General features: G+C 38.4%; 1 protein-coding gene across 1 annotated transcript in view; it reads left to right on the top strand.

Annotated features, from left to right (window-relative positions):
• Positions 1 to 3154: 3154 nt before the first annotated feature.
• The window catches only part of LOC139122612 (uncharacterized), a 46620-nt gene continuing 22318 nt past the window's right edge, over positions 3155 to 27456 (top strand). Inside the window, exons 1-16 of the mRNA XM_070688173.1 lie at positions 3155 to 3272; positions 4475 to 4606; positions 4835 to 5029; positions 8875 to 9084; positions 9249 to 9443; positions 9904 to 10077; positions 10663 to 10836; positions 11488 to 14343; positions 15359 to 15604; positions 16643 to 16855; positions 18162 to 18361; positions 18954 to 19415; positions 20617 to 20866; positions 21453 to 21608; positions 22301 to 22450; positions 27119 to 27280. Coding sequence (XP_070544274.1) covers positions 3173 to 3272; positions 4475 to 4606; positions 4835 to 5029; positions 8875 to 9084; positions 9249 to 9443; positions 9904 to 10077; positions 10663 to 10836; positions 11488 to 14343; positions 15359 to 15604; positions 16643 to 16855; positions 18162 to 18361; positions 18954 to 19415; positions 20617 to 20866; positions 21453 to 21608; positions 22301 to 22450; positions 27119 to 27280 — 5875 coding nt within the window. The 5' untranslated portion in view covers positions 3155 to 3172. The remainder of the gene's footprint in view (positions 3273 to 4474; positions 4607 to 4834; positions 5030 to 8874; positions 9085 to 9248; positions 9444 to 9903; positions 10078 to 10662; positions 10837 to 11487; positions 14344 to 15358; positions 15605 to 16642; positions 16856 to 18161; positions 18362 to 18953; positions 19416 to 20616; positions 20867 to 21452; positions 21609 to 22300; positions 22451 to 27118; positions 27281 to 27456) is intronic.

Here is a 27456-nt window from a genome sequence, read left to right as displayed (position 1 = left end):
TTGTACACTTTTGTTCTGTAATCAGAATATTTCTTTATGAAGCAGCCTATAATGGCTGGCAGTCTCGACCTAGAGTGTTATCACCGTTTATCATACCTTAGCAATTTCACATAAACTTTAAAATGTCTTAGGTGTCAAAAACACAAGCGTCTTTGTTGTAAATATTTTGCCAAATGTACATAGGAGACATGTTCAAGATGTAATTTTTACGCTCCCATATATCATATATGCAAATTGGAGGTATTCGTATAAGGTGGCAAAATGGCGTCTGTGTGTATGTATGTATGTCTGTTAGTCCGTCCACATCAAAAACTCCTAAACCGTAGCACCTACTGTCTTAGTATTTGGTGTACAGGTGCACCTAGGGGTGGAGATGTGAATTTGTTCAAATGAACTTGTCAGTGCCAAAAATATGCAAATGAGGGGGAAAAAAGGAAAAATCCTGCAAATGGCTAATACTCAGTAATCATGGTCAGATTTGGTTGAAACTTGGTATGCAGATTTCTTTAGGTATTCTAAATTATGTGTGCAAAAATTTGGATGTTATTTGCGTGATTGTATTTTTAGGGTATTTTTTCCGTTTTTAGTCAAAAAATCTTGTTCTCTGAAATCGCTCATCTGATTGCTATGAAACTTAATATTCATGTTCCTCAGAATGACCTCAGTCATGCTTGTACAAATTGTATTGATATTGTCATATTTGTAATTTTGGGGCAATTTTCCCAATTTTTGATAAAAATTTTTTTCATCCCAAAACTGCTGATTTGATAGCTTTGATATTTGGTATACAGGTATTTAAGATTAATCTCAATAAAATGTATTGAAAGTATGTTGAAACTGGCAATTTTTTTTATATTTTTGGGGCAATTTTTGCCTTTTTTGGTCAAAAATTTTTTCTCCTAAAACTTCTGAGCTGGTAGCTTTGATATCTAGTGTACAGGTTCCTAGGGTTTATGTTAATTAGATATATTTAAAATTAGGATGAAATCTGCAATTTTGTATTTTGGGGGCAATTTTTCTCATTTTTGGTCAAAAAATTTGTTTCTCAAAATTTACCAGTCTGATTGCTTTGATATTTAGTAAACCGGTCCTTAGGGTTTTTGTTAATAAGATATATTGAAATTAAGTTGAAATCCAGAATTTTGAATTTTTGGGGCAACTTTGCGAAACTTTCAGTTTTACTGGGATATCTTTCATTTTGTATTTTTAAGATTTTTTTTGGTAATTTTATACCTACTGGAACTGAGAGTACATAATGTAGTGATTTAGTAAGCATTTGATATGGTAAACTGTATTTGGTGTTGAAATGCGGTAAAAAAATCCTGGCAGATTTTGAAAAAATTCCAAACAAATGCCAATAAAAAATTCAGCCAGAGGTTTGACAAAAAGAAAAGGTGGGAGAGTGGGGAAAAAAGAATGTATAATGGATCGGATAAAAAAGATAATGTACCTCATCGATCTTCCAGACACCATCCCTTATCAAATGGTCCACCCCGATGTATTTTTTTGCACAATTTACCATGCAGTGTATTTTAGTTTAAGATGTCAAGTTAGGTAAGGATTTGAAAGGAATAGTCAAGTTCACCACAGTTTAACTTTATCTCTTGTGTCATCATCCTTGTGTAATTGGTTAAGTTTGTAAGTTGTTCCAGATGTGGATGTACCAGCTGTTCTGGAAGAAAACAATGTTTACTCTTTCCTGTAGGGTTTCTGAGTTGATGATTGTATGTTGAAATTTCTGGTGTACGGGCAAAATGTAAACATTGGTTGCATGTTATGTATTTCAGTCTACGTCAAATATTATAAATGAAAAATCAAGAACAGTTTACTATGTGCTTGTAAAAGATAACATATTTGTCAATACATAAACTGCCTTGCAGATTGATTGTCTTAAATATTATCACAGAAGTAGAAAAGGAAAAGAAACTAATCAAATTGCTGTAACATATTCACTCTCAGTGCCTGTATAAGCCTATACTTAACTATTTTATCATTACGTTCAGCTGTTTGTTATATCTTTATCACTCTCCATGGACCAAGGCACACTTGGGGTCAATGTCATCACTCTGTGCCAGTCTGTGTATGTCAGTTTGTCTGTATATGTATGTCCATGTTTCATACAATTGTTGACTTGTTTTGATAACTATATGGGAGCGAACAGTGATATTGTCACTATTTTTTTGTGATCAAATAAATTTCCATCAATCCATTTCCAGCTGTTGGATGTCCACAACCAGTGGCACCTGCGGGTGGCTTTCTGGTAGATCTCAGTTCATTGACCTTTGGCAGTATCGTTGTGTATGGCTGCAACACTGGCTTGTCTCTTGTTGGCTGGAGCATTGCAGTCTGCAGACGAGATGGCACGTGGTCCACCGATCCCCCGACTTGTTCCAGTAAGTAAAATCCATATCATTTATATATACCTTGCAAAGAAAACATACAGACGTTGGTTGTATGGTGCAGGTATTAAAATGCATGGAGTGTTTTCCCATCCAATAAAGCCTAAGAAATTTAATTGAAAGTTTATGCATGTACAATGTAAGTGTTTATAAGTCAGTACTATAGTTAATTTTTACCAGACTTTACAAGCCATGCCACAGAAGTTCTCACTGTTATATCAATGTAATCTTTCATATCATTAGACAACAGAAAAGATACGGGGGTTACTAAACCATTTTTCTACGGACCCACACTTGGTGTGATCATCATCGTCACATACTGGTATCAAACACCAATGTAAATTATTCTAATTAATTAATTAATCAAAAAACTTTGTCCCCAGCATATAGCTCATTAGCAGTGTTTCTTTTGACTCAAAATCTTTTGGCGGAAATCTCAAGATTTTTTTAAATGTCTTCTGGAAAAATTATCCCTAGAAAAATAATTCAGAGAAGTTGAATGTTTGAATGATATGTAGCATTTTTTAATTTTTGTTTTGCACTGTGCAAATTTGTTCATGATCAACCAGGTAACTAGAACACTTTGTCAAAATGTCAAGTTTGTAGCGTTACTCTTGTGAAAACTAAAATTATTTGTTTACATTTCATGGCCTACATATTTCATTGTCACTCAGGTCCATACTGCATTGAGCCACTTGTCAATGAAGTCAGTTCAATGTTGACTCCAGAAGGTGACTACAATGTAGGCGTACAATGTAGGCGATGTTGTGGATATGTCTTGCAAGAACGGTTTCCGACTGCCTTCCAATCCCGTTACTCAGGCGACCTGTGTGGACCCAATAACTTGGGACAACACTTTTACATCCTGTGTTGGTGAGTTAACAAATGGCAAGCTCTGTGAAACATGTTAAACTATACATGTAGCCTTGTTTTGAATTATATGTCAATGGAAATTTACAAGATTCATGCCAACAATGTGAAAATTTAGCTTCAAAATTTTAGAAAAATGATAAAAATATGACCTTTGTTAATTTTCTCTAATAAAAGGCTAAAAACCACCTTTAAACCTGCTAAAAATTTAATAAAATAGTCTTTCAGCTGCACACACAGTCATGCAGGACAGATGGAGCAGATGTATAATATAAAGTGATGAAAATTTCTTAAATTCCTGAAGTATACAGCAAATATATATTTGCTGATGCCTGCCAACTTCAATCTTCATATGAAGCCATGCAGCCATCAGATTATGCATTGACGTTATTGGGTCAATGATTCAGGAAAGTAAATTGTTACATTTTTTAAATGAAAAACACTTGGGAAGTATTTTGAAGTATTTTGGAAAAAGTTGATCACTGATGAAAATAGTAAACTAAGAATGTATGCCAAAATAAAACGTAATTTTAGATTAGAACCCTACTTAACACAGTTGCAAGGTGAGAAAAGAAATTGCTCACCAAACTTCGCATTAGCAATCATGATCTAGCAATTGAAAAAGGGAGACACACTGTTCCAAAAACCCCAATTACTGAAAGATACTGCAATCAGTGTAACACCAACAGTATTGAAGATAAAACACACTTTTTATTAGTCTGTCAGAAATACAAAGTCCAAAGAAAGTACTTTTTCAGTAAAATCAATTTCCCAAACGACGATACTGAAAATCAGCTTATTTCTCTACTAACAAAACAAGAGTTATCTTTTAACGAACAACTTGCTGATTATATTTTTACTTTATATAAACAAAGAAATACCTAGTTATATTTATTATTAGCTACTATTATTATACTGTAATACTTTATCTTTATTGAAGAAAATTTTAACTTATTTTTTGTATCACACTTTTATTGCCACAAATGTGATGTAAATCCTATATTTACAAGCAAGCAATAAAAATATTATTATTATAATGCCCTCTAGATAGGCGATTTTATATCTTTCAACTCTATGGACATTGCATTTTAAAGATACATGTACTACCAATATCAAATATTACTCTTTCTCACAAATGACTTTCCAAGAAAGTCACAGTTGAAATCCTTCTTGCTGAAAATCGTTTTGTTGTGTACATTTTGTAGATATTGATGAATGTGCAGAGGATTTGCACAACTGTGATGACACTCAGGAATGCACCAATCTTCCGGGGACGTACGACTGTAGCTGTCCCGATGGATACCATCACCCTTTTGGAGATCCAGTCACTTGCGTCGGTGAGTTTGTGGAGGGTAATGATAAAAAAGAAGTGATAATAGTTTGCACCAATCATTTTGTGGGATTATTGTGAGTGTAATTTTGTTCTGGTTCAAAACCTTAAGTTACAAAATCTTTGAAAAGTTGTACCAATGCGGTATGCAGTTTAGATTTTTACTCTTAACTTATCAATTTTCATGCACCGGATCAGTGAAAACAGATGTTTTGTTTGTTGTTTGTGTTTACAGATATCGATGAATGTTACGACGACAGCCTGAACCTATGTAATCAACTCTGTCAGAACACTCAGGGCTCTTACACATGTAGCTGTAACGAAGGCTACTCTCTGTTTGAAGTTGATGGCACCAATGGCTTTTACCTGGCAGCTGGAGAGGATGGACTCGATGCAAGAAGTTCCTTTGTCTATGATAGAACATGTGTCCGTAAGTAATCAATTGATGCTGTACATCCTTAAGGACAATACTCTTAGCAAATCAAGAATAAATATCAGGTATCACCATCCAAATTGTGGTACCAGACAAATAAATTACTTAACATTTGCTAAACATTTACATTCATGAAAATTCAAAATGGGTGCCATTGCTTTGTTACATGTAACTCTATGGTGGAAAATAAAAGTTTGGATTTTCACAAAACAAAGATGGTGAAAACTTAACTTACTGAAAAAGCTTCAAAATGAGCCCCCACAAGTGGTAGACCAGAAAAGTATTGTAAAAATTTGAGAGTCAGAATATCTGTCTCTGAGGTGCCTTCTACTCTTAATAGTAGGCATATTATAAAAAAGTACCAGAATCTTATGATTTACTTTTGTACCTAACCTTGGCAAATACATCAGTCAATAGACTAGTTATAAATTTTGTACACTATACTGACACGAATGTTCAATTTATTTAGTCATACTAATTAAGGTAGCTTTCCACCTTTGCGTCGACCTATTTTCAAACGTGAATTTTGCCATCAAGATGTGTACTTTTACCCAAGTATTATATATCACCTGAAAGCTATTGCTATGAATTTTTTTGTTTTATCAAGAAAATTAGTGTGCGATGAATTTTTTGAAGATCTTAGTGAAAGTGTAAAGAAAATGGGTGGTCTCACGTAAAAAAGTTTAAGTCTGAGCGGAGAGGGGCTATTGTTTAGTTGATAACGGGCAATTGGTCTTCAGAATACTGGCTACAAAACCGTGTCTCAGATTTTTGAAAAAGGCCTTAGTTTTTTCACATCGTTGAGTCAAAGTTTATCCACCGATTAGTCTTACAACGCCGCCTAATTAAGCAGCAATAACTCGACTTTAAAAATCTTCATAAAGAAACTGAGACACGGTTATGGAGACAACCTACTTGACAAACGTCTGTGAAAATCTGGTGAACTTCCGTTCACGCGTTCTCGAGTTAAACTCTTTGGATGTGCTGCAATGTGACAAAATGCCGAACTGAGAAAAAGGCGATTTATTAAATTGGTTCGGTTTTTTCCTTTTGAATGGCAATAAACAATGTACTCAACCGACAAAACACTAAAACCAGATAGTGAAATCAAAGTGTTCAACTTCAACAGTATATTCACTCATTGAAATCAGTGTCAACGGTCGAAATGAGGCTAAAATGGGTGAATTTTGGGAGCGTTGTACTCTTTTTAGAGCGCAATCTACACAGTAGCTGATGAGTAAATAAACTTGGGGAGTGCCAGGGAAGGGATAATGCATAATCTGTTGACTGATTAGTTGTAAGGTTTAAATAGAGTATTAACTGTTCGACCTAACTGTCGGAACTGCTACGGCATCTCGATGCCGTCAACACGAGCGCTTGGACTAATTACCTCCATGACAAGCGTACACTACAGTGTAAGTTTATGGCAGCATTCGATTCGACCTCGGAAACGACTCACTGCTGCGGAATGAAAGCGAGCCCGATGAGTGATATAGGGAAAACAATATTGGCTGACAACAAAAATATCTGCGTTTGTATGTGGATGTACATTTGCGGTGTCTGTGATCATGGAGATAAAAAAGAACAGCTCCATGCTGTGATTCGTTACGGTTAGAGTAACCGAGGATTCAGTGAGCAGCCATTTTTTAGATCTTCACGCGCCTTGAAAACCGATTAACACTAATCAAACTACGAGCATTTCTGAGACAATAGTTCGTCCTCACTCTGTACAGCATTTCTGTGGGTGAAGACCGTTTCTGGAGTCATGAACCAGTCGCCTGTCGGTGGCATAAAAGTCAAAGGAGAGAAGTTGAGAAAACATGAACATAGAGAAAAGTACGTCATTTCATCAAGCGCAAGTTGCATGCGATAGACCTCTCGTCAAGCGTCATACGTCACAGCATGGAGGTAGTAGTCTTCCTACCTCCATGGTCACAGATAGATAACTCTCTGCTGTCGTTCGTATCCAACATGAGTACCATCGATTCCAGGCGAATATGATATCAGACCCGTCTTCATTACATGTAAATCTCAGGATTAGGATGGTGTTTTGCACTGTATTCAAGTAGTTAGCCCGTAAGCGTCTCATTCAATGGTTTACCGACCAATGATGACATGTTGATGAAAACTCAGGGCGATTACGTTATTACGTTGTGACGGTCAAATTCATATTGAAATTTGTCTTCGGTCATGCAGCATTTCGGCTACTGCCATGATAACTGATAACAATGCTGTCGTGTCCATTCCCATAAAATCATTTGATTCACATTCGTCCGGTGTACGATGAACATTTTTTAGTCGACGTATGTTTTTACCTTGTCAAGGTCGGTTTCTCATTTAGTGGTAGGATGGTTGCATTGTACGATTATTGGGTAATAGCGCGGTCCGGAAACGAAATGGGACAATGAAAAACGGGACCGCGGGATTGAAACGACTTCGACATTATCAGTTCACTGCCATTGTGCCAAAACGTCTGCAAACCAAAGCAGCTATTGTTTTGTGGCGTGGGATTTCTGCATCGCTACGTATTTTGCCTTGGGAATATTTGCTGTCGCTCTCTTGCAGCCCATGCAATTTGTTTCCACCTTGTATTTTCTAATCCCAAGTAGTTCCAGTGCCGCGGCTTCTGATATTTCATTTTTATTCATAAATTGTTCAACTCACTTAGTATTCTCATCGAACGGACAATGTCGGGTTTCTAGACCTTTTGGCGCAAAGTCGTTTCGGCCGCACAATTTCCGACCCCAAGACGTTTAGGCAACGCGACCAAAGACGTTTCGGCACTATCTGGTTGGGGACCTCGTGCCAAATGTTACAAATCAAAACACTGAGAAGTATAGTGTCAGCATTCACATGCTTTAAAGTTTATGAGAACATGGCGAAAAACCGTCGAAAAGAGTTTCATATCATTTTCAATAGCAATAGCCGCCGACACTGTCAAAGTTTGAAAAGCGGCGCCTAAACGGCACTGTAAAAGTCATACTGGTCAAAACGCAAAGGTCACGCTTATGAATATGACTGGTCTGTCAGTTACTAATAAGTTTGAAGGGAAAAAATAAATCGTAACGGGGTGTCGAAATGTCTTGGGGCCAAAAGAAGCCGAAACTTCGGCCGAAAGAGGCCGAATGTTGCTTGAATGTTGAAGATGTGAAGGGTGTCTGTTGGGGTATTCAAGTGTTCCCGCTGTCACTAAGGCCGCCAGTGGAACGTACCATTTATGTATACGGGACAGCCTCTTCAAAGATGTTTAACATTACGAAACTTATCCACCACTCCTGGTGCTTTTACAAAAGCACAAAAATGTCCCAGATAAAACATTTAGTGCGTGGGCCATTTGTGTAATCTGAAATTGTACCGTCAACAATGTCATAAGTGTGACTTTGTCCGATTGTGTCGATAAATTGTGATCTTTTGGAAGCGGCCACCTCTATGAGAAAAACGGTAAGACCCACCTTTCGACGCCTAATTGCCAGGTACACACTATGGTCTTGACCCACGCAGTGAACGGTAGGTGCTAATGGGATTTTCACAGCGTATGTTGTCCAAGTGCATGTGAATACTGTGACGCTGCTTGCTTAGCGTAATCCCTTGTCAATCAAGACTTAACGGTAGTCTCAAACGCCAAAATGTACACCTGTGCCTCTCGTACATTTTTATTCCAAAATTTCACCGAAAAACAGGAACTTCACGACCAAGATATTCTACACACAAGGAAGATCAATATTATAGGAATACTTTTAAGGGATAAAAGAAAAATCGTGTGTTTGACTCAAATACCAAAACAAAGGCGGAAAGCTACCTTAAATCAAACCTCACATCACTATTCTGCCATATCATTACAGCCGTTATGTGTACCTTGGACGTGACCTTCCAGTACGCTATTGCTGTATTTGCTTCCGGCTGTGGATGTCAGTTTGGCAACTCCTCGGTTCGCGTTCCGTACAACTACTACTTTGAAGTTGTTACATCAGTTGGCTACATGGTGAGTGGCGAGTACAAGCTAACCTGCACAGCAGAGGGAACTTTCAACTTTGACATTCCCAGCATAATTGGTAAGTATACTCATTGTAACCTTTGACTCGAACATTATGAGGTCAATTGAAATTCATTGAACTTTAACCTTTGACATATGATTGCCAGCCAGTTCATGAACTAGTATGGTTGCCTTTTCGATAATTTTGTGATTTATATATACTTAACATTTTTGTGATTTCAGTTACCTCATGTCAGGCCCCAGAAGACATTGAACATGGAAGCTGGGTTGCCTCAGACCCCAGCTACTATGGTTACCTCAGCACTGCAACGTACACATGCAAAGATGGCTATGTTTTGGTCGGCCCTGCCACAACTGTATGCCAGCAGTTCAACTACTTCAAATATGGCTGGACTGGTCCAACTCCAGAGTGTAAACGTAAGCTCACACTTTTATAAAACATACCAGTACATGCACGTCTACGACAACTCTTAAGGCAGAACGTGCCTTATGCATAGATATTTGGACACAAGTTTTCTCAGTATTCCTTTGGCCTACCACTTGTGGTGTCTTATTTTGAAGTTTGTGGAGTAAATAAAGTTTTCACAGGCTCAACAAACTAAAACACCTTCCAAAGTGGCATGTAAAACCTTCATTTTCTAAACCCCTGAAAAGTGACCTGACTTACACAATCTGTATGGATGGCAAAATCCATAGCTGGGAATGTAATATTTGTGTGTGATGAGATTTTATGGTATAGAATAAACAATGAATCGTAGACTTAAGATTGACTCAAAATTTTTCAGGCAGTAAGATATATGCCTGTAAAAACAAAGAACGAACAAACACAAGCCAAAGCTATGCTATCGCACCATTCAATAAAGTCATCTCTTTGCAGGGGTTCCGTGTGGTGATCCCGAGATCCCGGATAACTCTCGCTGCTACTATGAAGACGTACGTGTTGGTGACAAAGTTATCTGCAGATGTAACCCAGGCTTCGCTTTAGTTGGAGAGGCTGAGAGGGTTTGTCAAGACGATGGCTCCTGGAGTGGATCTGTCCCGTACTGCACATGTAAGTTATGCATCTAGTCTGTTAACGCAGAATGCACCTTCAGGGAAATTTTAGCCATTTGGACTCTCAAACTTGTTACCACCCATGTCATGTCAAAGGTCATCTCAGGGACGTTGCCCGCAGACAATCATTTCCTCCATTGTATACCACACTTAAATTTAATATCTCATCGGTTTTTCATAGTGTGTGATGAAACTTTCTCATCTCTTTCCTAAATACAAAATTGCCTCAGCAGTATTTTAAAATGTAGTGAAATTTTAAGACCAAAAAATATCTTTTCAGTCTGATTGCTCTGTTTAAACATTCAAGCTTTTTGATTTGGTAGATTTGAAAAAGCATCAGACTGCAAATACAGAAGGATTTATCTGAAGTTTTTTGACAAGATGTTGATAAATTACTGCACATATGTACAAGAGATACAAAATGCAAGTTTATTAGCATCAGTGTTTTTATGAAAACCGTATTTCGAAAAAGGAAACTCTCAAGAATTAATCTGAAACAAATTTCCTTGTTTTTTAATATGAGCTCAGATTTTTCGATCATCATTATAAATTTGACTCTACATGTATACTATTCTGCATACAGTGCTGACATGTGAGGATCCAGGAACTCCAGACGACGGCAAACAATACGGTATGTATGGAAGGTATTATGTTGGAAGCCTGTTACATTTCTACTGTGACCAAGACGGGTACGGACCACAGCCTGATGAACCTATCATGTGCACAGTGGATGGTTTCCGTCAACCTGAGACACCGGGTGAGTATCACATGAGGGTATACCATTAATCTTGAGAGGGGTGGTCAAAATGAGAATGCATGTATGATGCAATTTTTTTCCAATTTTTGAGAATTTGACATTTTTCTGCAGACTATGCAGAACATGCATAATATTTTGCCTGGAAATCATCTCTCAGCTTCAGGGTCGCATGAATACTTTTTGGCACAGCAAGGTTGCACAACTTTTAACAACTTTTTCCTCACAGAACACATTTCTTGACCGACCCTACTAGAAATTAATGGTCTCTCCCTCAATATTCATTCACAATAGTAACCCCTTCATAGTAATTTTCCCAGTTGTTAGTAAATACTTATTCTAGTCAGAGAAGTCAGAGTAATTGTTATTAGATTGCGTAAAATTTTCCTCATTATGAAATATTTTAAACTTCTTTTCAAAGGAAAAAAACAGGCAACATTTCTGGTATTTTGTCAAACATCTTTTTAACTTGAGAGTTCCTACTGTCATGGCAAGAGTTCAAATTTAAACTAACAATCTGTAGGCATTTTTTACTCTCATATTTGTTCATCAAATCTCAAAATTTATTCTTGACAGTAAACCTGTCCAATATCTTCTAGTGGCATTAACTTTTGTTTATCAACTATGCGGTGTACAATTTTCTTTCATTTGTAGGACATCGAGACCGAAGGTCTGTCGTCAGTTTGCAATCTACGACAAGTCTGAGAAGATCACGACGACAAGCAGTGCCGGAGGTTTCACAAGAGGTTTTTGATGTACTTAGTGAAGTGTCAAAGTGTTTGGGTGGCACTTCAGCAGCTGCAATATCATTGCCAACGGTGTACAGTGCAGACTATAATAACCTTGTCACCCATCCTGATCCAGGTGTCAGAGAAGTCAGGGCTTTTGTAGATACCCTAGCACAAGATGCCCAAGGGGCCTTGAGGGATAATGAAAAAACTTGTCTCTCAGCAATAGATGTGGAAGCGATGATGGCCGTTCCCACCGAGCCAGTGATCACCCTGACTCCAGAGAACCACAAGTTGGTGACTGATATTGCCGTGTGCACAGGTGGTGCAGGTGCAACTGCCTTGTTACTTCCCTCAGTGTACACTGATGAATTACAGCAACTCCAAGAAGGCACCATTGATGGCCGCACATTCCTGGATACCTTGATAGCAGATGATGAAGACCAGTTTAACTCAACCATCAAAGGTTGTCTTAGTAATATCCAGATCATGGTCGTAGAACGACATGTAAACTTCATTGTGATGGATGCTCGCATCAGACAATGTTTTGGATGCGCTTTGCCAAGCACTCTGACAGCAGTCTACAGTGGTTATGAAACCTTACAAAGCCATGAGGCAGCTCTGGTAAGTGGTTCCTTAACAGTAGCAGCAGTCATAGACAGCTTGTTTGTTGGTCTAGATAATCGAGTGAAGACTTGTCTTGATGGCATTGATGTAGTAGTCCAGGAAACCGAAGTACAGAAAATTGACTATACATCCCTTGATAGGTCCATCAGAAACTGTATCACCACAGAAAATCTGCAGTCATTATCTGCTGCATACATGGGCACATCAACTCTGAAATGTTATGCTGATGTTCTCATGCAAGAGGGTTCTTCTGTCTTCACTGTCCTTTCGACGGTTGACACAACTTTGACAATGAACAGCTGTCTGCGTTCGATTGAGGTAACGTTTGAAGACCATTCCGGGGGTGATCCTAATGGTCATGGTATGGACATTGAGTGGCGAATAGATTTCATTGCCCTGGATATGGCTGCTAGGAACTGCTATGATGATGCTACTTGGGCTCTGACTTCCGCTGTCTACTCAGGACCCGAAGACTTGCACCAGTTTGCCGATGTACTAAAAGATGGAAGTCAGACCATTGCTACTATCGCTGCGTCATTTGGCTTACCTGTCAATGAATGCATAAAAGAAGTTACAGTGACTTATGTAGATGCCATTGACTATACAAAATTGTATAATGACACCAGACATTGCCTTCGGACAACTCAAAATGCTGGGTTTTCACTGGCCAATTTAAAGCAACTTGAGAGTGAGATCCAAGCTGAAAACTTCTGCGTTTGCCAACTTCCATCCTTGCTTGGCATCGCAGTGCCTTCTCAAGACGCACAAGATTGTCTGAACACGGTTGAGGTGAAATACATCTCATATGAGGAATATATGAGTAGAGGCAACAACACAGTCAGAGAACAACACGTAAACTTCATTGTAATGGATGCTCGAATCAGACAATGTTTTGGATGCGCTTTGCCAAGCTCTCTGACAGCAGTCTACAGTGGTTATGAAACCTTACAAAGCTATGAGGCAGCTCTGATCAATGGTTCCTTAACAGTAGCAGCAGTCATAAACATCTTGTCTGTTGGTCTAAATAACCAAGTGAAGACTTGTCTTGATGGCATTGATGTAGTAGTCCAGGAAAGCGAAGTACAGAAAATTGACTATGCATCCCTTGATCAGTCCATCGAAGACTGTATCACCACAGAGAATCTGCAGTCATTATCTACTGCATACATGGGCATATCAACTCTGAAATGTTATGCTGATGTTCTCATGCAAGAGGGTTCTTCTGTCTTCACTGTCCTTTCAACGGTTGACACAACTTTGACAACGAGCAGCTGTCTGAGTTCGATTGAGGTCACGTTTGAAGGCCATTCCGGGGGTGATCCTGGCAACGGTGAGAATGGGGAACCAGGTGATGGTCAAGGTATGGACATTGAGTGGCGCATCGATTTCATTGCCCTGGACTTGTCCATCAGAAACTGCTATGATGATGCTGCCTGGGCATTGATTTCCGCTGTCTACTCAGGACCCGAAGACTTGCACCAGTTTGCTGATGTACTAAAAGATGGAAGCCAGACCATTGCTGATATCGCCGGGGCATATGGCTTCCCTGTCAATGATTGTTTGAGAGAGGTCACTATAACTTACATAGATATCATTGACTATGTAGCTTTGTACGTTGACACCAAACGTTGCCTCCACGGACCTGTAAATGCCGAGTTTTCAAGAATGCTACGTGGACCTGGAGATTTAAAACAATACGAAAGCACAATCAGCGCTGAAAACTTCTGCCCTTGCCAACTTCCATCCTTGCTTGGCCTCGAAGTGCCTTCTGAGGCGCAAGATTGTCTGGACATGGTTGAGCTGAAATACACCTCATATGAGGAGTACATGAATCGAGGCAACGAAGGTGTACGAGTTGATGTCCCGATGGGCGTGACCGCTGACTCTTGGGAGCTGATCAAAGGATGTTTTGATACCGATGTTCCAAGCTGGTTGTCTTTCTACCTGGCTGCAGGATACAGCTACAGTACTCTCATAAGTTCACTAGACAGTGGCGTCATTCCAGTAGAAATCACAATAACCATTACTGATCCTACTGACATTTATGTCTCTCTGGGCATAACTGTGGAGAATTTCAATTGCCTTAATACCACAACAGTGGAAGAAGTTGTCGTGGGTCAACCATATTGGAATGGAAGTATTCCTGTATGCGTCGGTAAGTTTATAAGACTAATATTTACAATTTCGTTTTCATGATTCTACTTAGAGAAGATTGTTATTTCTATAATGTTATTGAACAGGCTTTTTTGAGTTACAATTGCAATTTACTAATACAATAGAGAGCCGGTTGAAACTCAAATATGGACTAAACTAGAAGTTTTCACAAATTTATTTTTTGTGAAAAACCAAAATGTAAATCGTACCTCATAAAGTAATTGGTGACATATTACTTCATACAAGATTATCAAAGAGAATGAAAGCTTCTTAGAGGAATGAATGTTAGAGCAAAATTTGAATTTTTTTATTTTTTAGGCATAAATTATCTTGCATTAGCTGCAAACAAAATTCTTGTCGCCCATCAGATTGTATATCTGAATATGGACCCATTTTTCTGTAATATTGAACAATGCCTCTAATTGGCTAATACTTGTAATTGAAGCATACAAGAAAGTGTAAAAGTCCAATGAAATGGAGGCTACCAAAGAGTTTACGAGAATCATTTCAACAGCTGCCAAAACACAGTAGTAGGGGAATAATTGTAGTTGTATACTCATAGGCACAGGCCAGCATCGGCGAGGTTATGGGTACAAATGGAGCAAATTGTAAGAGATGACACGTGATTTCAAGGCAGTGAATATCCTCAACCGATAAGTCATTATTGGTTGATTTGCGTATTCAAATAATGCTCATTAATACACTTTGCATAATTTAATGTTTTTATTCATCAAATGTAACATTGTTATATGAACAAGAACTGAAACTCAAAGATGAAATGTAATATACTGTAACAATTCTAAGGTTATTTGTGGGGACGTTTATGTAAAGTGTATCAATGATTATTTTTGTAGTATGCAAAGCATATCCTAATTATCATTATTATGGTATATTACCATTATCATATGCAAATCACATTAAATGACTCCTTATCACAGTGTATAATATTCATTGAGAATCGTGCTCTGCGTAGAAAAAAGCAGGGTTTAACAATGCTCGTCTGCTTTTTTTGCCAGATATGGAGCCCCCAGTGATTTCATGTCCACAAGTTGAGGTAATAAAGACGCAAGACAGGAATGTTTCTGTTAACTTGCAGACGTACCTCAACTCAGTGCAAGCTACAGATAATGTCGGGGTAGTCCGTATTGAGTACGCTGAGGAAACCTTTGTCATTCCAACATACAGCTACATATATGTCAAAGTGTCTGCCTATGATGCGGCTGGCAATGTTGGAGAATGTTGGTTTGGTGTCATCGTTACCTGTAAGTCTTGTCTGCTTAATTTCAAAGCCAGAGCCATATTTACATTTTGTTAGTGTTTATCTCAATAAGCATAATTTGACATTCTTTACAGAACGTTAGGAAAACAGTTTTAAGCAGATATTCTCCAGTTTCTAATCTGTGATCTTTAAAAATGGATTATATTTGGGGGGTATTAAAGTGATTAGAATAAACACTATTGGAACTAATTTGGGACAATTAGATCTTTATATTTTTCAAATTTCTGGGTGCTGTATCGCTGAATGTTGTAATATTACAAATTACTCAACAAAACAAGTGCATTCCTTAAAGAGAAAAGCAGGTGAGCGTACGTTTCCAGATTAAACTGACATTAGTTCACTATCCTATTATCCCAAATTAGTTCCAATTGTGTTAATACTTTTTTCATTTTACGACAATGCAAGTTTACTTTTCCAAATTGACATGAAGTTCACTCAAATCAGTGAGAAGTTACAGACTGATGATCTACATATTCTGACACAAAAGGCTCTAATGATTGGATGTTTTGCCAATTTAAATAGAATTGTCATTATGTCTCCATTTTTATAAAATAGATAGTTCTTGACTTTCACCAAAGCTGTGCATAACACTACTTTAGCTTTTCAAAGTGAAATTCTACTTTTGAAGTCTGTTGTGTCCTTAGCTTTGAGCAAATTTTCTAATCGTAGCACAGGTATTTTTTGTCGTGTTTCTTAGCTACCGGTACATACTGTGAACAATGTATGTTGAAACTGACTTCTACTACTTTGCTGCAAGAAATTAAAAGTTATTAGAGCTGACAGAAGCTCTTTTTGCAATTAATACGATTGATTCATTGAGTGGAATTTCATATTTTGATGTTTATCCTCCACGTTTTGTTCTTGTGTATGCCCGTGTTTGTGATGACAGATTGCGAAAATTTCGCCTGATAGATTTGAAGACACTGATGTGTACATCAATTGATTGATATTGATTGATTTGTCTTTTGATACTGATCAATTCACTCACAGGTCATGATTGATTTTTTGGTCTGTCTTTCAGTGGATGGTTGTCCGCAGTGGTCCCTGATGATACCCCCTGACGGTGAGATGAATTGTGGCTCTCCCATTGGAGGGGGATTTGTCTGTAACGTTGGCTGCCCAGGTGGCCAGGAATTTGTTCAGCCACTGCCAGAGCTGACACCTGGATCAGCTGGATATGTCTGTTCTGCTACTCAGGGATGGATTCCTAATAATTATGTGCCCGGATGTTCACGTAAGTCTGATAGATGAGATATTATAAAATCTGTTGTCCAAAACAAGGCTGAAACTTATGGTGCTACTATTTACCCAGGGACTTGAGTTGAGTTAGGGTCACTTCGGGCACAAAACCCCTATAAAACTTCACTTTTACATATTGTAGCACAGCCGGCAAAGTTTAACATATCCATCATAGTATTCTATGAATACATACACATTTCGTTGTGTACTTTTATTCACACCTTTCTGAATATGTTGCAGTGATCAAGATTAAGAAAATTCAAAATAATACCAATATCAAGCTGTGTATGAAATGAAAAAACGAAGGGAGCTAATTAGTTTCAGATGAGCCTTAGAGGGCGCTCTCTTGAACTTTTGATTTTTCATCCAATCTTGTGGAATTTTTTCTTTGAGCTTCTGTTAATTTTATGAGACAATGGGAATAAGCTTGTTCATCAACATACTCAGTGTCTAGGATTGAGAGAGATTTTCTCTTTCAGGTGGAATGTGCTTCAGGAACAATTTTTCAGACACTCAAGTTCTTACAGTTCTTTACCAATATGCTGCGAATGTGGACTCATTTTTAAGCATGTGGAGATTATAAACAATTGACAGAGTCTTTTTTGTGAAAACAGAAAGTTTGATCTTTCCTGCTTTGAGTTAACATAGGTATAAGGTTATCATGACTATTTGTAATCATAAATATCGGCAAATTTTGGGTTACTTGTTTCTGTACTTAGGAAACTTGCTCAATGATCCCTGCTGTGATCTGAAGTGAGTATGCGCCTTGAGGACAGATATTCTTACTCTCAAATTTTCACAATTCTTTTCTGATCTACCACTTGTGAGGGCTCATTTTAAAGCTCTTGGTGCAACAAAAATTTTCTCAGCCTTAGTTTTTCGAAAATCAAATTTTATTTTTCTCCATAGAGCTAAAACAGGGATGGCGGCCATTTTGAATTTCAAATATTAGTAAATTTTGGATAATTTGTTTCTCTAGTAAATAAAAATACACAGTGAGCCCTTAATTTCATTCTTGTTTTTGAAAAAGAATGGTTGAACAATTCCTTGAGGAAAGTTAGAACGAAAATTTCACTTTAAAGGCGCATACTACCGGTACCTTAATTTAGAAAGAAATGGCGTAAAGTTTCCTCGAAGTCTCGCCAAAGTATGGAGTCTTGAGGTGCATACTGCCACAAGAGTCTTAGTCTGGACAACTTAAAGTGCTACAAATTCATTAGCTTCTTGTGTTTTTCTGTTAATGTTTCTAATTTTTTTGGTTTTCCACTGTTCTATTTCCATTTTTTCACTTTCGAAACCAGCGTACGAGATTCCAGACTGCAGTGTCGTATTGGCCGCCAACTACTCAGCAGAATGTGAACCTGGTGATGACTGTATGAACACATACTACCAACTGATTGACGAAATCATCACAGATGCAAATCTGTTGTCAGAATGCAGTGATGAAATTGTAGAAAACATAAAACTTGATTATGAAGTCAAAATCTTCAAAGTACATCGGGTATGCATTATCTTGTGAATATTTTCTTTTAAGTTGAACTTTGTCACATTTTACTTCCATTATATCTTAAAAAATATGAGATATCAAGTTCAAAACATCTACTTTCATTAGAAGTAAATGATGGTTTCAAAACTAATCATCCATACTGAGAATGTTATTGGTCTTTGAACAGATTTTTCCATTTTTGTCAAAAAATTATGTAAAACCAATGGTGTTTGTTTTAAAATTTGGCTTACAGGTTCCTTGCGATGACCAAAATAGGATCCATTGAAATCATGGTGAAATTTGCATATTTGTATTTTTGGGCAATCTTTGCCAATTTCGGTCAAAAACTCCTCTTTAAAACTGTTTCTCCCGTCTCTTTCAAAGTAGGTGCAAAGGTTATTGTGAGGTGGATAATTTCATATTGCTTGGGTACAAGATTGATTTGCACTTGCAGTGGAATTTTCTCAGTAATCATTCTGCAGGAATGCAATGTCATGCGTGTACTAATACTCATTATTTTGATAAAATGGGAGCACAGTGTCCTTGACACTATTTTAATTGTTTTAATGTGACGGAGCAGTGTTATTATTTCTTCATACTGAAACAGGAAAGAGAAAGTGGAAGTGGCAGTGGTAGTGACACTGGAAGTAATCCGTCTAACACAGGGTCACAAAACACCGGAAGCACTTCAAGTGAAAGCAACGAAGACAGGAAGAAGGCCACTGAGTCTGTAAGTAGCCCCAGTAGCAACGGGAAAAAATGTCGCGAGCATGGAAACGATAGCAATAGCGGCAGTGGTGGCAATAGAAAGACGGACAGCCGACATAGGCCAGAAAACAACAGTGGACAGGTCTGCGGGTATTATGCAATGGGCCGTAAGAAGGACCCGAGTTCGAGCACTAACAGTAACAGTGAGGACGACGACTGCGAGTGCTATTGTGACGCCGCTAGTGGCAGCAAAAAGAAGAACAGTAACAACTGCAGCGGTAGTGGTTCGAGGAAGAAAGCCACAGAAAGTGAAGATTGTGAACCAGAGCCTGAGTGCATATGCCCCAGCCACGATAACAGGGTAAGAGGCCATTCTGTAGCCGTTGACAAAGTTGGAATATGCTGCAGACTTAAGACAAAATTGCAAATATGCTCCTTGCTTTCAATCTTCTTTAGATTGAACCTTGTAATTGCATTATATAAGGTACCAGTAGCATGCATGCCTCAGATGTGAAAACATACTCTGTAGGTCAAATTTTCCTGTATGAAACGTTCAACAATTCTCTCACCAAATCAAGAATAAAAATCAGGGGTCACCATGCAAAGAAACAAATCACTTACTGTTTACCTTTTCTGAAATTCAAAATGGCTGCCACCCTTGTGTTGACACAATAAGGAAAAATAGAATTTTCAATTTTCGAACTTTTCCTTTTCTCCAAGATGAACCCCAACAAGCAGTAGACTAGAAAAGTACTGTAAAAATTTTCAAGTCCATAAAGTCTTTCCCTGTGGTGCAGTCAACATTAAAAGATATTATATACACTGTAGGAAGACAGAAGCTCACTCTCTTCAAATATTTCTAAAACCAAATTCCTCGAGCAGGTTATAGCAAAATTTTAGGGCTTTATACGGTCAGTGCATCGGAACACATGTCGTTGAACATAGGACTCACTCACCTATTGACCCTCTTGATTTGTCTGTCAATTAAAGGGGAAGTTCACCAATCTACCACAAGCTTTCCCTGCCGTTTAACAATGGAGTGAAGTGATAGTTCTGACTATATTCCTATAACCATATATTCCTGAAGCTTGTGGTAGATTCGGTGGTTAGTAGTGAACAGCAACACAAAATCTAACAATGGACAGTTTATTATAAGTGATTCATCATTATGCAAGGATGCTCAGCTTAAACAATAGTTATGTAAATATGCACAGTCTGGTTTGAGCATGGATGAGTGGACAATGCAATACCCATCGGAAGATGGTCCCTTCCATATCACGTTATGCAAGCTCCAAGCCTGGAGCTTTTTCCCCTTGATTCAAAACATGGAGTTGATGAAGGCCTAAAATGCAACTTCCTGTACTATTTTTATCGGTTTCTGTAAAAAATCGCATGAGTTATAATAAATGGCGAAAATAGCTTTTCCGGGGTAAGTGACTGCAAAGCTAGCACATATGTAAAAATCATCCTTGGTAAACTTCCCCTTTAAGTCTTTCACCAATATTGGTTGGACCACAACTCATTTTTTTCAATGGTTACATATTTTTATTTGTTTGTTCCAGTACATCGTTTTGCTTGAATTCACCGTGGTTGTCACTGGCAACAGGAGTCTGCTAGACTGCTCTGAGTACAAATCCTGCCGAGACAGCGTTGGCGATAAAGTTCTAGAATGGGAAGGCAAGGACGCAATCTTTCCGGAGGACTCCAGTCGGTGGGAAGATTGCCCAGACGTTATCCAGGATGACAAGTTCATCAAGATCAACTCCAGTTGTCATTGTCCAAAAGGATATGCCATGAAGGATTGCTCTTGCCGTATGTGTTTCAGTTCTTCACTTTTCAGCCAATATACTATGTATGTATGTGTATGTGTGTATGTGTGTGTGTGTGTGTGTGTGTGAACCAATATACCAGTATTTGTGTATTTCACAAAAGTTGTATGAATATATTCGTCAGCTGACTGTCCAATTGTAACTGAAAGATACATTGACATCATCCATCAATTTTGATAAGCCACTGTTGTGTGATTTGATTGTTTACTATTTTTAGTAAGAAAAATATTAACTTAACGTTATTTTAGTGAAGTGTAACTTTTACCCTTGTTCTGGCTGGCATAAGGACATCAATGTTTTGGTGTTGTATCAAGGATTAAAACATAAATTTTGATGATTAGATGTGGCTGAAAACCAGGGATGTAAGAATATAGCGTACACTACACTGCACGATGCAATCCATGAATATTCACCAAGAATATGTAGTTGATAAATGGATTAGCATACATGTATATAACTTACAAGCACAAACTTTGCATGAATATTATCAATAAATGATGTGACAGTTTTTGAAGAGTTCAAGCTGATAATAAAGCAATGAACACAAAACAATGTCATTGGCTTCACAGTGAAATGTACCCCAGGTACCTATGAAGAAGATGGAGTCTGCGTCAGTTGCCCGGTTGGATACTACCAGGATGAACACGGCCAGACGGCATGCAAGGACTGTCCAGACGACCATTCCACACGACATGAAGGAGTGAAACATGGAGACAGATGTGTTCGTAAGTTCAAACTCAATTGATGTGCTCAATTTCCGAACAGTTAAGGGTCTTTAAAATTTTCAGACTAGCACAAAGCCTTTTTAACTTTGAAATAGCCAAAGACTCCAGCTTATCATTTTCAAATATTTTAATAGGACTCCACTAAAAAATCTTTTATAATGTTCAAACGCATGAGTAGGCTCAGTAATTTCAAACAGTTGAAGAGGCCAGGTAATTTTCTAATAGTTAAGGAGCTTTATGTTGATTGACAACAGTGGTGTTCAGAAAGTAATAAGAGAAAATGAAAGTATGAAAACAAGATGGTCCAAAGTTTTCATCACAGCAAAAACAATTCTTCTCATGTATTAACTGCTTTGTCAGTGTGATACAGATTGTTGCTGCTCGTATGAAAATAAGTGAATAAATTTAATTTAATAAATTAGTGAACTCAATCAAAGCTATCTATCTTGCTTTCCATGGAAACTTTAATTCTATTGCATAGAATGCTGCTCAAAAAAAACCAAGAAAATGAGTCACCATTGTTGTGGAGTCTGTGTTTGCAGCAAAAGTTTCAGATTTGATGAACTAGAGCATCTTGATTTTATAGCTTAAATACAGATTCTCTTTATGCAACTCTGCAAAATATTTTTTTCTTTTACTTAATACACCAACATCCCTTCAGAGAACTCTATCCTGATTTGTATTTTCTACAGCAATGTGCCCGCCAGGACATTTCTCTACGGATGGACTCTTCCCATGCAATCTCTGCCCAGCTAATTATTACGCATCAGGACGTGGTAATATGGAGTGTTCACCCTGCGATGAAGGTCAATTCAGCCACCCTGGATCCAATGAGTGCGGTGGTAAGTACAGATAACTGGACTCTGTCAGCCCCATTTGCCTCTATATAATAAGCCCACCCACAGTGTTGAAAATAATAGAAGTGTACTACAGTCTCGTCGGGGAGGGGGGTGAGAAGTTTCACCCTTTCATCACAATAGTTTGGCCCAAATTTATTGTTGTCAATGGTGAATGTGGACCTGTTAACATGGAATCTGGGGTGAACAGGGTGAAGCTAACAGATATAGTAGATCTGAAGAAAGGTATGGAAATCGATCCCAGGGCCTAGGAGTGGCACATGTAAAACAGTGTGTATCTTTTCGTCAGAGGCGGAATAAATCTATTTATCCAGGAAATCTTAATCCCGACTGCTATGTTTGTCCGCACATAGAGCCAGTCGACGTTAGGGACACAAAAAACAACACGAAGAACAAACAGGCAGTGGTTTTGAACAAAATCAATGTACCCGGTACTTCACCGATGTCTGTAACTCAGTACATGAAAATATTCGTAGCTTGACGCACTTTGAACATAGCTCGTAACAAGGGACAGTGGAAAGCCCATAGAACTACGTGTACAACTATAACAGCCACTCATGTAGTTGGCGCTCAGTGAAGATTTTTCCGATCAACAACTTTGATGGACTGACCTTTTCTACCGCAATTGTTATCTCCCTCGATTCAGCACAAAATTTTCGTATGGACTGTTGATGCGGTGTTTACAGTTGTTACGTGGTGGTAAATCCTAGTCGTATTCACGACTGCTGCGTAAACAGTCACTGAATAAATTTTGCACGCATTTACGAGCACTGGATATTACTACCGTTTTTGATCGAAAACCGTCCGTATACGCGTATGACGGTTGTGACAAAAACAACACAAGGAATCTGGCGTACATTGTTACTGCATTACTTTGGCCAAAAAATCACCCAAATGCCGAACGGTGATCATACAGAACTCTGCTGCAGGTTTCTGGACTAAACGACCCCAAACCGACCGGGTCCCAGTCAACTGTGCCGGGCTCGACGGAGCAAATTAAAAAACCAACAAACCCCAACAGAAACAGTGGAATGATCATTAGTGTGCAAGGTCGCTGTATTATATGTCAGGGTAAAAAAAAATCTTGCTTTGAAATTTCTGGACGGTACAAACGGCGGGGCAGAATTAGACAAGATTACGACCAATGTGTTACCGCCGATGGTACATAACGTACTGTTGATAGCAGGTAGTTCGGTGTCCATTGAGAACACGATTCCGAATATATCACGGCTGTTGATTTGAGCTGCCTCCGATCGAAAATTTTCTATACAAAGACATGATATCAATAATTTTGCGAGATTATAAGTACCCGCTGTCTTCTCGCCAAATAGCTGCGATCAAGATCATTATGATAGAAGCAATTGACCGCCGAACACCTGCTTGCTGTTCTTATACACAACGTGTAAAAATGGGTTATTCCTGCTGAGAAATACGACAGCAAATATTGCAATGTGAATTTCTTACTATCTTCCTCGCAATGGTTTTGCATCTGTGTTTATTTTATCACGGTCACTGGACCATTTCTGACGATTTTTACTAACAAAGAATCAGTTCACACTCATCGTGGGAACACATTACAAAGACGTTCACAAAATTTTCATCACATGAAAGATTACCATAATCCCCGTTTCAAAGACGTAGGAAATGTATAATGATTTGTTTATCTTGAAAAATCCCGAACTGAAGCCAGAATACAAAATGATTTTTCTTCTGAACAACTTCCCGACAACTTTACAATCACACTCTGGTCATCACATGGCGGTTGTAACCGTACATGTGCTGCTGCCAATGGAGAATCAAAAGACTTCAAATCAACAGTCAAAACGTATGGAAAAAATATCAATATCCAAGCAATGTAAAACAGAGTACTTTTGATAAGGTCAATTTATTGTATATTATAAAAAATCTCCAGACCACTCGGAACAGCGTAAGATTATGATCTCACTCATTCGAATACTACACTCGCACGGTAGGGCAAAAATATAGGAACTCAGATCGTTATATACTGTTTCCGTCAAGCGAGTCCGCTTATCTAAAGACGGCAAAAATGGTAAAAAAGACGGTAAAATGACCATAATTATTATTGCTTGTCTCTGTAAATTTTGCCAACTATTCGTTCGTAGTTGTCGAATTTCTTGAGTTTGTCCGAAAACTATTTCAGTGAATGACGTAAGTTTCAAGACACCCGAGTGCGAACGCAATATCGATATTGGGATAGCAAAATCAGTCACAGACAATCTATGAAGAACATAAGAGTCCTGCGATTTAATTCATCCTAGGTTACCATGAAAGCAAAAAGGTAATGTTGTGCCCTGGTTGGGAAAGAAAAGTTGATTAAGTTTTCTAAAAAACGTCAGCTAATACTCGAACAATTTAGTAAAATCTAGCTCAGAAAAACGTATAGAGAAGAACGACATCACCGATCACGGCGATCTTCTGACCTTTTATCATGTTTCAGTCTGGACGGTCAACATTTGACGCTATAATTTTTGTCAAGTGTTTTTTTTGGTCAAATCCGACAGAGATGAATCAATCACGATTTAGTTTCATCGCCCCGACCCGACAGGAAATAATGAAGCTCATGGGCACCTGTATACATGTAATCGTGGCATGAACGTATCCAATGCCCGTCCACTGCATGAGCCATTGACCGTGCATCGCGAGCAAACAACGGTTTTGGACGTCACGAGAGCATTTTATTTTCGCAGTCTGTGAGCGGTTGAGTGGTTTGGGTAGGCTGCATACATGTAGATCGGAATCGAGTTGATTTCGGCCGAAAACTGTTAGAAAGTAGTTTTTCGTGCTCCGTCCAAATTGGATCCGCATGTTGCCGGTTTTGTCCATGGTAATCAGCAGAGCTGTGATGGGAGGCCGTATAACGCCGGGAATACACGTCATCGTACGCAGGGCTAGGCCACAACATACTTCCAAAAGCGATCTATCGTAAAATATCGTACTGCAGGTCAACATACACATCACCCATTCATAGGCCTACAGGTACACATATCAACGAACAAAAAGGGAGAGGCAATCTGCTTGAAACCATGAAGTAGTCCGTTTGTGTCTGAATTCATTGAGGCGCGCGTTCAGTAACCGTTGGTCAAGTTTTTTTTCAGTAGTAAGAATCGTTTATTCATTGTTGACATCGTAATCGATCCGATGTACACAACAAATGTTTGATCGTTTGCACCTTTGCGCGTCCCCTCGTGATTGGCAGCTGTTTGAATGCTTTCATCTATTGTCTGTTGGACGCTTCGAACACATCATCGAAGCAGTTTTGGCATAAAAAATCAACTTAAAATGGAAAAAATGAGAGAATTTCGCCAACAGGGTGATGCCACAAGTATAGCGCTGTTCACGGTTACAGGTTTGTTACTAAATATAGCTGTACGCGCGCGACATCGGACACACAGCTTGAAATGCGGACAAATTTTATCAATGTTGCATGCGTGGCTGTTTTTGCAGCTTGTACTCTGAGTCGTGAATATGTTTTTTAGTATTCACTGTTACACTAGCAGTCGCCCACTGCGATGTATTTTTGCCGTTCTGGCATGCGTAATTTTCAAAAGCGTAATCTAAAAATGCGGACAAATATTTATTTTTGCATATTAATGAGAGAACAGTGACGTAAACTGTGAACTGCCCTATTCACAAACGTAATATGTTGGAACAGTGCTTTAATTTACACCATGGTTGTTGAAAGATCCAGATTTTCGGGAGCATTCGTTGACGTTGTTACCATGTGCCACTCATGTTGGATTATGAATCCCCAGGGAGATAGGGGGTATTTATAGGCTCCCCCTGCCTTTAAGAAAGATCAGTATCTCTAAATCTTCATAATCTTATGCTTCTTTGGTTTTTGCAGCTGCTACCGTAGACTACCGGTAATTCTGACACAGTCAGCATCTCTAGTTTAAAAAGTCACTTTTAATTTTTTCCTGTACAATGAACACTGTGATTAGTGGCAAGACTTCAAATTTCTAAACTTGTCTTGCTCAGTTTTGCCGTCTTTGATATCAAATAAAAATTTCACAGTTCCCACTACAGAATTTTTTTAAATGTTTGTCTCATGTCTTGATGTGATCTGCAGCTGTAAAGGAAAAAAATACCAAACAAACAGACCACATTATGTTTGCTGTGTCATCAACTCATTCAGCTCTGAATTTGGAAATTTTGCCAAACATTTAGATGGCAAATATCGGTCATGTCATGGATGTGATTGATTTTTTACGATATCAGAATAAATAGTCAGAATTTCTACATTAAAGAAATATGAGAAATATGACTTGCATGTCATTGTGTGCTAATATGGCATTAAAACATAAATTCTAATGTCAATCGAAACTTGGGTATGTCTGTAGAACTTTCGGCTCAAGTTGCCCCGTGAAAACAGCTTTGCTTTGTTTTAAGTGGACCCTGATTTAAAAAGGGGTTCGGTGCGGGCCAGTATTGTTCTGTCTTGCCAAAAATTTTTTCAGGACTATCTGAAATTGTTAGTTGTATAATTGCAAGTGTTGTTTCTGTGGCTGTGTATCATGGCATGTGCCGTTTGATTCCAATTAATTGTGTGACTGCTATGTATGAGTATATAAACTTTGTACAGAAAGTTCACATCTGACGAATTATCTTCTCTCTGATTGGTCAATTTTACAGCATACTGTCCACTGGGCCACCATTCCAAGACTGGGCTGGAGCCGTGTCGTCCATGTGGCTACGGTTTCTATCAAGATGAGACTGGCAAGCGTAGATGTAAGCCATGTGAAGAGGGAAAGAGGACCCTTGACAAAGGATCAACCAGTCCTGATGATTGTGTCGGTCAGTCTTCAAATTTTTCTGTAATTTTCTCGTTTTTGCCAATTTGTTTATGCCCATTGTTTTATATATTTGTGACACAAACAGCATATGCTATTTGTCCACAACGGAAATTGAAAATTGATCAACCCGTCAAAAAAGGAGTGTTTTGAGAATGTCTGGTTCGTAATAGTAGTTTT

Source organism: Ptychodera flava, chromosome 22, assembly GCF_041260155.1.
Source record: "Ptychodera flava strain L36383 chromosome 22, AS_Pfla_20210202, whole genome shotgun sequence".
In the NCBI taxonomy this organism is placed as follows: domain Eukaryota; kingdom Metazoa; phylum Hemichordata; class Enteropneusta; family Ptychoderidae; genus Ptychodera; species Ptychodera flava.
Note: the sequence above shows the minus strand (reverse complement) of the source record. Positions and strands in the feature narration are given on the sequence as shown.